The 12880-nt window shown below is 44.4% G+C and overlaps 1 protein-coding gene across 3 annotated transcripts in view; it reads right to left on the minus strand.

Moving 5' to 3' along the window:
- Positions 1-12880, minus strand: part of nipbla (NIPBL cohesin loading factor a) — a 48218-nt gene that overhangs the window by 21579 nt on the left and 13759 nt on the right. For all 3 annotated transcript variants that reach the window (XM_063195691.1, XM_063195692.1, XM_063195690.1), the window contains exons 15-25: positions 12544-12644; positions 11648-11734; positions 11011-11242; positions 9623-9774; positions 9004-9084; positions 5547-5647; positions 4551-4677; positions 3897-3979; positions 3024-3156; positions 1338-1481; positions 45-131 (exon numbers count right to left, since the gene is read on the minus strand). In XM_063195691.1, coding sequence (XP_063051761.1) covers positions 45-131; positions 1338-1481; positions 3024-3156; positions 3897-3979; positions 4551-4677; positions 5547-5647; positions 9004-9084; positions 9623-9774; positions 11011-11242; positions 11648-11734; positions 12544-12644 — 1328 coding nt within the window. The remainder of the gene's footprint in view (positions 1-44; positions 132-1337; positions 1482-3023; positions 3157-3896; positions 3980-4550; positions 4678-5546; positions 5648-9003; positions 9085-9622; positions 9775-11010; positions 11243-11647; positions 11735-12543; positions 12645-12880) is intronic.

A 12880-nucleotide genomic window follows, 5' to 3' on the forward strand; every position in this document is an offset into this window, starting at 1 on the left:
AGCAAAGCGTGTGAACTAAAGAGCAACAGGTCACTACTACTCACCACCAGTGCAGGAGTGGTCTCTGCATTCTCCTCTAGATGATCCAGCAGGGCCTTCTGGAGCTGCTGGATCTCATCACTACCTGAGGTCTGCAGAGACAGAGGAGGAAAAAGATGAGTACACTAACAAACAAGTCAAGAAATAAATAAAATAAAAAAAAACATATAAGTAACAAATAAATAAAGAGCTTCACTGCAAAATGTCATTTTTTGTATTGCATTGCATTACATTGCAAAATGCATTTTACAAAGGTTTTAAAAGTATGTTCTCAGAATACTGTATATGAATGGCAAGAATTCACACATAGATGATAGGACTTAAGTCATTTCCAAAAAAAAATGCAAAAGTAAAAAAAATGGTCAATACGTTCAAAAAACATTCTTCAAATAAATAAATAAACATAAAGTAGAGACCCGAGACTCAGAGTTTTGAATGTGTGCCAAGGGAGAGACGAGGGGGAGCCATTATAGAGGAAATGAATTCAGACAAATCAAATCATGCAAGACTTACACAATAAGCAGCGACTCATTCAATTTGTCATCCACAAATTACCAATTACTCTCCTTGTTAAACATGCGTGCTCACGCACTGACACCTTTGCACATTAGGAATAAATGGCTTCTCCGTTCTAATGCTGTGGTTTTGCCTTTACTCCTCAGTAGACTACTACTGTTACTAGTCTACAAAAATACAGAAATTATTACTCACAAATAAAACATAACATAACATGATGACGACATTGTATTTCCTAAAAACTGACATATAAAATGCAATGCACTTCATCATGATTAGTCGGCCAGTCTTAGAAGCATCCACTCTAAATCCTTATGAAATGCCACTAGATTCCCCTGGCAGTGAGTTACATTTGCTGCCACTAGGGGCGCCTAGACTACATTTCTTTCCACTGCAATTCCTTACTCTGCAATTGATATCTTCGCAATAACAATTAAGTTGAATCTTCTAGGCTACTGTGGTGATAAAGTGCATGAAAATTTCCCGTCAGTCCAATGGCGTTGCCTCCCCCATGGCTAAAACAGCTAAGGCACCACAATGTTGCGCCAGGGACTTTGCTTCAATTCCGGCCCGGGGTCATTTCCGGAACCTCCCCCATTTCTCTCCCCGTTCCTGTCACACTCTCAGACTGTCCTGTCTGAATAGAGGCTTTAACCCCCCCCCTTTTTTAAAAAGTCCTCTCGCTTATGTATGGTCGATGGTGCGCTGGTGACTTTAGGCTTATAAAGTGAGCCTAGAAAGAGTGCACATTTCGATCACAGCCCATCGCATACAATACATACCTCTTTGAGTATGCGGTCGATGGTGGCCTGGTCCATCTTGCTGGTGATGGCGTCCTTGCGGAGGCGTGCGGCCACCGTGCCCAGGTAGTCTAGGGAGGCCACCCTCAGGGCCATCTCCGTAGACTTGTTGCTGAACTGACGTACCTGGAACAGCAAAGGAGAGGAGAGGAGAGGAGAGGAGAGGAGAGGAGAGGAGACGAGAGAGGAGAGGAGAGGAGAGGAGAGGAGAGGAGAACAGAGAAGAGGAGAGGAGAGGAGAGGAGAGGAGAGGAGAGGAGAGGAGACATGAGATGAAAGGAAAGGAGACAGGAGAGAAGAGGAGACATGAGAGGAGAGGAGACAGGAGAGCAGAGGAGATGAGTGAGACAGGAGACAAGGGAGGAGAGGAGAGGAGAGGAGAGGAGAGGAGAGCAGAGCAGAGCAGAAGAGAGGAGAGGAGAGGAGAGGAGAACAGAGGAGAGGAGAGGAGAGGAGAGGAGAGGAGAGGAGACAAGAGGAGAGCGAAGGAGACAGGAGAGAAGAGGAGAGGAAGAGGAAGAGGATTGGAGAGAGGAGAGGAGAGGAGAGGAGACATGAGAGAAGAGAAGAGGAGAGGAGAGGAGACATGAGAGGAGAGAGGGAGAAGAGGAGAGGAGATATGAGAGAAGAGGAGAGAGGAGAGGAGACGAGAGGAGAGGAGAGGAGAGGACAAGAGAGGAGAGCAGAGGAGAGGAGAGGAGAGGAGAGGAGAGGAGAGGAGAACAGAGGAGAGGAGACAAGAGGAGAGCAAAGGAGACAGGAGAGAAGAGGAGAGGAAGAGGAAGAGTAAATGGAAGAGGAGGGGAGGGAGGGGTGGAGAATGTAGAGTCAGGCATGTGGACTGCAGAGAGGGCTGGGCTATACTGCCCTACAATTTCAGAACGCAGTATAATTCAAAATGCCAAACTGAGAAAAAAGGCTTTAAAGTTTCCTTTCTGTCCACGCGACTGTGTTGGAGGTAAAGTGGTGATGACACTTCCATATAATACTTTTTTAGGGTGAAAATTTATGCACACAAGAAAAAAGCAAAAAAACCAACATTCTCATTACTTTTTAGCTGAAAAATCATTATACTGCGCTCTGTTGTGGTATTACTGTCTACACCAAAACCACGGTGTCAATGGAGAAGTGCAGTATAAAAGTGCAGTATCGCATTATACTGCGTTCTTGGCTAGTAGCCTACCACGTAACCTACTAAAACCACAAAGCGCAGTATAATCAGTTTTTTGCGTTTTTTTCCGAAACGGGACCAAGTTGGGCCGAAAAATTTTAACACAAGAAGAAGAAGGTATTTTAAAGCCAATTTCCGGTCTAAACCCATTTTCGACCATTTTCAAGATACTGCGTTCTGATATTGTAGGGCAGTATAGTAAGCCATGTCCAGTACATTATAGGATAACAGATCACTCATCAAAAATGTCTGTGACAAATCAGTTAAAGCGGAAACAATAAAAACTTGAAGGAAAATGACAAATACCCATAAAGTATGTAAGAATATTTGTATATTTATACTGTGTGTGTGTGTGTGTGTGTGTGTGTGTGTGTGTGTGTGTGTGTGTGTGTGTGTGTGTGTGTGTGTGTGTGTGTGTGTGTGTGTGTGTGTGTGTGTGTGTGTGTGTGTGTGTGTGTGTGTGTGTGTGTCTTCATCCCCATCAGTGCAGCACTAACCAGTAGTCTCCCCAGTAGGCTGAGTAGCAGCTCGGCAGCTGGCCACTCTGGCTTGTTGACGGTGGACAGCAGATCCTGGACGAAGTTCTCAAACAGCGGCCGGTAGTCCTCCTCCCCCTGCTTACTCCCACACCTGGAGGGGAAAAGAACATTAGCATTGGTGTAGGGCAGTGATTCTCAAACTGCGAGCCAGGACCCACTGGAGGGCCACAAAGGTATTTTAAGTGGGCCTTGAAATAATTTTCTAAAAATAAAAATAGTGTGTGTGTGTGTGTGTGTGTGTGTGTGTGTGTGTGTGTGTGTGTGTTTGTGAGTGTGAGTGTGAGTGTGAATGTGAGTGTGTGTGCGTGTGCGTGTGTGCTTGTGTGCGTGGCGTGCTGCTGTTGACTATTTATTTGATTATTGTTTATTGGGTCAGAGGTGGACCATGAGTATTTGTGAACATTTCAAGCTGGCCCCTAGTTGGAAAAGGTTGGGAACCCCTGGTGCAGGGTTTACATGCACATACAGCAAGCAGTATTTATTAATTTTATCTATTTATGTATTTATTTTTGAAGGTTTTTAGGCCTTTATCCAAACAGGACAGGGAAGAGCTATGTCGAGAGAGGGAATGACCAAGAAATGGAAATGAGGAAATAATCCAGACCCAAACACTGGGGCACAGCAAGCCCATCACCAGACTTTTTAATTAGGAGGAGACAGAGCACTGCGGAGGTCGGCTACAAAAATCACTGGGGATAGTTTCTAACAGCAATATGACAAATATTCACAAATATCCCACATGTTGCTGTGAGGGAGATGATATTTCAGTATCCTGGAATGTTAATATGTAAATCATGTTGAAGAAAAAAAAATGAAGAAAGTGAATCTCACTTTTTGAGGAACACAGAGAGAAAGTTCTGGGCTGTCCTCATCGCTGTCTCGTAGGAGTTGTTGACGAAAACATCTTCATCCACCTGTGGACACAGACACAATATTAACGCCATGTTTCTGCATTCTCATAGAAGGGTAAATTATTTTCTATGACATTTATGATGTAAACAAACACAAGCACGAGGGATGCCAGCTACCAGCCAATGACAAGCAACACCAAATGAACTCAATGGCAATAAATTGAGGTCTGCTACCCAGCTGAAGGTGACGCTTACAGTAGATAATTTATTTATCCTGAAGCAAATTAAGCTGATTAAATAGACTTTGTATGTGTGCAATGAGGCGGTGAGATCAGTGCAGAGGAGAGGTGAGGAGAGGACACAGCAGTGCAGGGCAGAAGAGGAGAGAAGAGGAGAGGAGAGAAGAGAAGAGGAGAGGATGGTTACCATGGGAGAGGAGAGGAGAGGAGAGGAGAGGAGAGAAGAGAAGAGAAGAGAAGAGAAGAGAAGAGAAGAGAAGAGAAGAGAAGAGAAGAGAAGAGAAGAGAAGAGAAGAGAAGAGCAGAACAGAGCAGAGCAGAGGAGAGGAGAGGAGAGGGGTGGAGAGGAGAGGAGAGCAGAGCAGAGCAGGGCAGGGCGGGATGTGTGACCTGACCTTGTTGTTGTCGTCTTGCATGTCGTGTTCGGAGGGCAGGTGAACCACACAGTGGATGAGCTGCAGCACCAGCGCTGTCACCATCTGGATGAACACCGGCTCCCCGTCTGCATCACTGCTGTTCAGCCTGACACCACACACACACACACACACACACACACACACACACACACACACACACACACACACACACACACACACACACACACACACACACACACACACACACAAACACACACACACACACACACACACACACACACAACCAGGAAGAAGGATGCACATGCACGTACACACACACACACACACACACACACACACACACACACACACACACACACACACACACACACACACACACACACACAGACACACACAGACACACACAGACACACACACACACCGTGCTAGTTAATATCCGTGCAGAATGGAAATTCACACCAGTTAGCAACCATGAAGAAAATGCAGCACACACATAAGCACAGGCAGAAACACTACAGGACTCTCTGCCCGGTTCTAAGCTGGAACCCACCATTAGGGAACTGTGTTCTATTCCCAGGATAATCTTAAAATGTATTGTCGGCCCAGTTTAATTTGATGTGTAAGCAGCACACACAGAGGCAGAAAATAATGAATTTCCACGATATAAATTCCAACCAGCCATAAGGTTATGTAAGTGACTAGCCAAGTTTTTGTACAAATTCAACAGTGGCTGTTGAATTTGATTGGTCATGGTCATTATTTATTTACATTACCGGTATTATAATTAATATGATGATTATTAATCAGTAGCTGGTAAAAGTGCAACATTCCCTTGACCATCAGAAAAAACACTGCATGGTGTAGCAAAAGGACGAGGATGTGTAGTGGAACATAGCCACATTGGTGGAGATGGCGTGGTTGTTAGTGCAGCTGTGCAGCTGTGCAGCTGTGTTGGAAGATGCTGTGGTGCAAGGGAGAGGCAGTGAGGTGGGATTGAGCAGGGTAGGGGTTCACCTGAAGTTCCTGAGGCTGCGCTTGCTGGTGGGCAGTCTGGCCAGTGAGGTGAAGATCTCCTCCAGGATCAGCTGCCTGTGTTTCTCATAGCGGGAGAACACCTGGAGGAACAACCAGAGAAGAGTCAGCCATCGCAGCATGACGACACAGTCAGGCCTTCCTCAAAGATATGCTTAGCAAGGGTTCCATGAAAGATGCTATATAAAATTATATCAAACTTTTAGCGTTGTTGTTGTAATTCGCCTTTGGCTAAGCCCCGCCCTCTTTAGTTACAGTTGCTAGGTCGGAGAGATAAACTTTCAATGCTGAGATATCAACGTGATTTATGCAGTGACTGCAAATCGCAGCAGTTATTCACCCCTAATAAATAAAAACGCCATTCATTGTGAATATAAGTATTTATTTTCTGAACGGTCATGCGATGCATCACAGCTGTTGTTATGGACTCTTCTCACATGGGTATCGATAGGCATTGTAACCAGCACCATGGTAAGCTGAGCTCGCATATCTTTTAAGCCCTGCCTCAAACTTGCTAGACGAAAACGAAAGCACACAACGTGATGGCTGTTCCTAGTCATCTTCAAGGCTACCACATCAATGTGTAACATTAACGTTTGGTGTTTATATCCTCAGTAGCATAACAAAATCACGTCCATCAGCTGCTAGTCAAAACACTCCTGCCGTGACCGATAGTTAACTTTGCTAGCGGTGTTTCTTCATTAATTAGGTCAGAAATCCAAAATCCTACTCTGAAACAGGTTCGCGGTTTGCTTACAACCTTACTGAGAAGTGACACGAATGAGATGGTGGCATGATCGGAGCACACAAAGCATGTTTTTGATCCGTGTGCTTTCTAGTCGAGTGTGAGGCTGCCGAGACCCTTCAAGGCAGACTATAACTGCTAGTAATATTAATCCGGTTTTAGGTAAAGAGGAAAGCGATTACCACCTGTTACATCGCGGGGAAACTCGCACCTTTGTCACAAATACCCCAGGCACAATTTCCAATCATATTTTAATAATAATACGGCCGTATCTCGCTAACTAGGCTACTTGAAAACATGCGATTTCAGCATTGAGTTCAATGGAGCGCTGTCAAAACTGTCCGAGGTTTGTCCGAGGTCGTCCTTTTGCTGCGCTGTGATTGGTCAAAAAGCACTTTAGGGCGGGCCTTAGCCAAAGGTGAATTATTATTGTTATAAAAAAGTAAATCTACAAATAGACAATATATGTGAGTTCTCACAGCTGGAGAACACCTGAGGGAGTGTAGCAACAAAAGACAAAGCAGAGTCAATGTTGTGTTGTGGTGTGATCAAGGCCACTGACAGCTTTGTCTAGGCCCCAGGGCAAAGTTGTCTGAAATCCCCAGAGCGCCAGTCATTGTAGGATCACCACTCTGGCTCTGATGCCAAACAGCGGTGCGTGCAACACCTGAAAGAACGGCCAAAGCAGCGTCGGTGGTGTTGTGTGGTGTGGTGTGGTGAAAGCCTGATGACACAGTGAGGGGCTTCTTCAAACATGTGCTTAGTGCTGTCAGCACACAGCTCTGGAACCTCAGGGGCTCATTTAGGGTTTGTGTGAAAGCGTTTAACAGAGTTGTTTTTTGGGGGGGGGTTATCTTGTTAAGCATGCAGAGTGCCCTAGGCATGTTTCAGGTTTCTTTTTTGTCTTTTACAGAGGGCTTGGCTGTGGTTCCGATGATGTGGTTGTTGTTGATTTAATTGATTGGGTAAAAGCAGATTAAATTGTTTCAAACTTCAACACAGTCTACATGTACAAGAAAAAAAAACACTTGTGATATTGGAAAATGCTAGGTTTATCATTTGCCTCCGCTCCTTTTTGCTCCGATGCGCTCACAAATTAAAATGTTGGATTACAAAATTTGTAACATAACATTTGTTTGATTAAGTGTGCTGTTTTCGACATGCTTCTGAATTGAAAAAGAGTTGCAAGCCAACAGTTTTTAAACCTTAAAAAATATGTACAGCCAGCCACTGACCCCGGCGCTTTTTCACGTGTGCCCTGCAAGGTAAGGTCTGAAGATGGAGTTTGTGAAGTACTTTGAAAAGCAGAATGCAAAATTCAGGTAAAAAGCTAGAGGAAGATGTTGAGCACGCGGAAGAATGTGAGCGACATAGTCGCTGTGAGTTGACTCTTATTTTAACCTGTATGAGAAAGCACGACGAGAGCTCCGCAAACACCAGGAGGATGGAACAGAGCGTAAGCATTCCTCTTTTGTCAGTTCTAGATTACACATTTTGGGGACAGCATTTCTCCAAAGACTCTTAGTTTTGACTTCTCAATATCCAACAATTTCCCTTAGATTATTTCTTTGGAGTTTGTTTATTTAATTAAATAGAACACGTTGACAGTAGGCTTCAGGTCTTCAGGTGCGCGCAAACTGTGCATGAAGGTACCCACGCGGTCTTTTCCTCCAGCGAATGTTCCAAATTGTCACTTCAACCAGTCCATAAAACACTCCACAATATTAGCAAACGAAAATTATCAGTCAATCAGCAGTAGATGACTGAGCTGTAGTCTGTGCATAATGCATACTCGCCTAGGTTTCAATTTTACCACGTAATTACCGAGACAAGTATTGCATATTGTGTGATTAAAAGTGGGATAAAATGATCATAATACATCATAACTATGCTTAACAATACAGAGAGCCTGTTTTTTGGAAATGGGTTATACGCATTATCTCATTTGCAATGGGATGCGAAGTGACCTTTTTACCGTAATGTAGTCTAGTATAATAAATCAATAATTAAATAGGTAGGAAACGCGGGGCAAGGTGTTAAGCCCACAGCTGGGAAACAGTGCGATAAAGCCAGTTAAATAAGACAACACATAAATGAAACGCCAGGTGTCCCAGGGCCCTGGCATAATTACATGAAGGAAAAATGTCAGAAAATGACTTCTCCTGAAAATTTGAGCGAGCGAGGAGCGATTTCTTCGAAGCGATTTCGTCGGAGCAGCAAGAAAATGAAGGTGAGCGCGGAGCATTTCATGAGCGGAGCGTCCTGGCGCAACTTTGAGCGGCAGAGCGAATGAGCGAGCATCCTCCTGGGCAGGGAGCGGGAATTGAGCCACGCTCAGCTCCACTCACATGCTCTGGCTCCCACACACACAGGCTATGTGTGTCTCTTTCTCTCTCTCTCGCTGTCCTAAACATTCGGAGCTTATTTTGCCTAATATGTCTTTGATTTGACTGTATTCATCCTGTATCATTTGCATAGTCTTGTGTTAACTGTAATGTTTAACTTGCATTTAGTCATTAAATCGTCATTTACCATTCATTCATGTATATCTCCTCATGCGTGTAATGCCATTCAAGTGTCCTTAGTTAACAATATTTCTGTTCCAAGATAACCACCTCTTTCCATCGTTAGTTGGAGAAAATAAGTGGATAAAGTCATTTGATTGTTGCGTGAACCAAGCAAAAGGAAACTCACCACTGTCACCAGTTTGATGGAACACAGCTGCATCTCACTGATGTTCTCCACAAAGAACGGGGTGATGCCCATGGATGACATCTGCCAGGAAGGAAGAAAGGAAAAAAGCTAAATTAAACATAGACAAGTCACAGGATGGAGTGCAATGGACACAAAGGCACACATGCACACAGAAACATTTTTAACATTTTTTGGGGGAAATTGCAGTTTGACACCAGTATTTGATTAAAAAATGAAATTGCTTTATGTTGCGGAGTTGCTGCTTCTGTGATATCTAGAATCAAAATGAATAGATCAACTGTAACTGTAAAACTCAACTATACAATCTCTACTACTAAGGTAGAGAAAAATAATGAAAGCCCAGCTAGGAAACTCCCATTGTTATCGTGAAACAGCACTCAACAGCACACAGTGCTCACCGCACACAACAAAATTGCATTTTATGGCTCGCTCTTGCAGGGAGGCAGCCTGAATCAGCGCCCCAAGAGCACTGGAGGAGGATGCAGGAGAGCACCGGTGGGTCACGAGTTGAACCGGAAACCTTTGGGCAACAAGTCTGAAGCCCTAGCCCTCACCCATGACTGGAATAGATCATACGTTTAAGGTTTGAAGCACACACCTGCAGTATAGTGGTGTCGGTGAGCAGCTGGATGTCTACCAGCTCGGAGATGCTGCTCACCACGTCGCACACTTTGTTGTACAGCATGATGATGACTCTCTGCTTGCTGGTGGAGCACCTCGCCCGCTTAGCTTTGTAGGTCAGCATTCCTCCTGCAGACAAACGATTAGGATAAGTTTGTAGAAATATTTTTCAGTTTTGTTTCAAGATGAATAGCTCACATATTACACACTGCAAAGGTATTATAGAAATTATCAGGTAGTGCTATGTATTAATACATACTGAATAGATTGTCACATAACACTCATGCTGCATGTCATATGTGCATCTGTTTTTTGATTTTTTTTTAAAGACATTTATAGGGGCTTTTGTGCCTTTTATTGATAGGAAAGTGGAAATTATGATAGGCATTGAGTGTGGGGAGAGAGATGGGGAAGGATTGGCAAATGATCCGGGCGGGAATCGAAGGGTTGCACGTAGTAACTCAGTGCCCTACCATTAAGCCATGGCAGGACCTCTACAGTATGCATCTTATTTAGTTGACTTCTGAACAATTATGATATACTTTGACCAGTTCCAATGGGAAATCTTTTGAGACCCTGCACCTGCACTTAAAACAGGCATTGGCCATGGCTCAAAAGGTTAAGGCACCGCACTGTTACACTGGGGACCTGGGTTCGATTCCGGCTCGATGTCATTTCCAATTCCTCCCCCATCTCTCTCTCCCACTCATTTCCTGGCCCACTTTCAAACTTCCCTCTCGAAGAAAAGCAGTGATTCTCAAACTGTGGGACCAAGTTGGCCTTGAAATCATGTTCTAACTAGAAGCACTCCGTCAAGGAAGTTGCTTGATAGAATATTTGACTATGTTACACCCTAAGTCTTTCTGCCTTTTTGTGGAGTCCCCGCAATTCAATTTCTGGTCACTACGGACGTCTAGATATATAGGCCAGCAATGGTGAAGAATCTTTTAAAAAGTCCTGGTTCCGGTTCGTGATCCGGATCACCACCAGAATTTAATCACTTGTTCCTTGGGTCATTACTAACAACTCCACAAAGTTTCGTCCAAATCAGTTGATTAGTTTTTGAGTTATGCTGCTGACAAACAGACAAACAAACAGACAGACAAACAAACGCGACCGAAAACATTACCTCCTTGGCGGAGGTAAAAATCTAAATAATATTCAATTGTGCATTGCTGTTGACTATTTACTTGAGTTTTATCGTTTAGTGGGTCAGAGGTGGGTCCCAAACATTTGTGAAAAATTTCAAGTCAGTGGGCCCCAAGTTGGAAAAGGTTGGGATTGAGAACTCCTGCTTCAGCTCCTGTTGAAGCTGAAATGAAGACAAGAAAAGGAGAAGAAGCGAGGTACCAGGCTAGTGCTTACCTCCCTGAGGGTCTATCCGGTAGACGGGGTCGTACTGGGGGTAGAGCGTGTTGTGCAGGTGGAACTTGGTGTACTGCACAGTCCTCTCGATCACGTCCTCCATGTAGACGGCCTTGGGCATGTGCGGCGACGTCATGATGTTGAGGGCCGTCAGGCAGGCGTCCGCAGACTTGGTCACACGCTCCATGATGAGGACACGCCACATACGCTCCTCATCCTCTGTGTCGTTGTCCTGATTGGACAGAGACGGGGAGAGAGGGCAACAATCACAAACCACCATGAGATGTCTCAATCAAAGCTCCAGGAAGTAAAAACGTGCCATGCTATTTTAAATCTGTCTGTGCACTTCGCATACAAACAATGCAATGTGTGGTGAATTTCAATTTAATTACATCACTATACATTTAATTTAGTAGACACTTTCATCCAAACTTCCTTGGACTTAGGTCAATGATATCTCAGGCAACACAATGGAACAATGGAAATCAATACATTTTAGCCAAGCTTCTACAACAGAATGATACATCAACAAGTGCACTAAGTCATCATTAACTCAGAGCCAGAAATTGAATGTGAAGAAAGCGAAACATCACTTTACTGCACAGCAAGTAAAAAATGCCATCAAAGCATAACTCACAGGATTTATCATCGTTGAGAGGTTTGCTCCATCCTGGATGTTCTTCTCCAGAATGCTCAGCACTTTCACCAACCGTTCAGAGGGAATCTGACAATGGAAATGACAAAGGGTAAAAAAAAGGATGAATACGTTGACTCTGCAAGCTAATGATTTCATCCATCTCTTGAGAATTCAACATTCAGACATGAATCTACTGTATCTGGATGAGCTTTCCATTCATCCCAGCAGCGGAGAAGAGAAAAAAGACGCCTGGGTTTAAGTGACTCTGAAAACTCTTCAGCATTCAGACATCAATCTACTGTTATCTGGACGATCTGTCCAGGCCAGGGCTGGACTGCTGATCTGGCATTGTCCCAGTGGGCCACCAGTCCTCAGGGGCTGATGCTATTGTTCTTTTTTGAGATTGGTCCAAAATTTAGATAGGGCAGTATAATAGTAATAGTAATATTATAATAGTAATATAGACAATGGACCAAGTTATAATCATAATATAGGGGCTGTGTGAGGGCCTGGTCTATGATGTAAATAACTGGGTCGTGTCTTGGTCCCAGTGCAGCCCTGGTCTAGATAGCCCTGCAAGGCACTCTGCATTGCTACTGTACTGATGTTCAGGTTTAGGTGACGTCGCAACTAACGCATCAATGTCTTGGGAATTCAGCATTGAGACATGAGCATACTGTGTCTAGATGAGCCTGTCCAGGCAGTGATGTGCTGTGAAGCCGACAGGAGGAAAGAATCAAGGGGTCAGTTGTCCCGAACCCCAAGGAGAAGGGAGCCCCAGAACTGAGTCCCCATTACACTGCATGTATTGAGTGGGGAGGCCCTTTCAGACGGCTTCGTCCTGGGCCTTAGCCAAAGCTGTCAGCGGCCCTGGCTGTGCTGCTGTGTTACTGCACCTTGCAGGTGATGCCCATGGCTTTGATCTTGGCAGACTCGCTGGCCAGCTCGCTCAGCTGTTCTTTGCCCAGCAGCAACTCTTGCGGGATTTCATCATCATCTGCCAAAACAAGAATAAAAAAAAAAACCCAGAGGGAGTTCAGAATGAGATAGGAGCTACAATTCTGACACATCGTTTCTTCCACTCACTCATAAATTGTTCAGTAGCACTTGGGGAGGAGGAAAAAGTAGAGAGACACGGTAGTGTGTGTGTGTGTGTGTGTGTGTGTGTGTGTGTGTGTGTGTGTGTGTGTGTGTGTGTGTGTGTGTGTGTGTGTGTGTGTGTGTGTGTGTGTG

The sequence above is a fragment of the Engraulis encrasicolus genome, chromosome 3 (genome assembly GCF_034702125.1).
Source record: "Engraulis encrasicolus isolate BLACKSEA-1 chromosome 3, IST_EnEncr_1.0, whole genome shotgun sequence".
Lineage (NCBI taxonomy): Eukaryota > Metazoa > Chordata > Actinopteri > Clupeiformes > Engraulidae > Engraulis > Engraulis encrasicolus.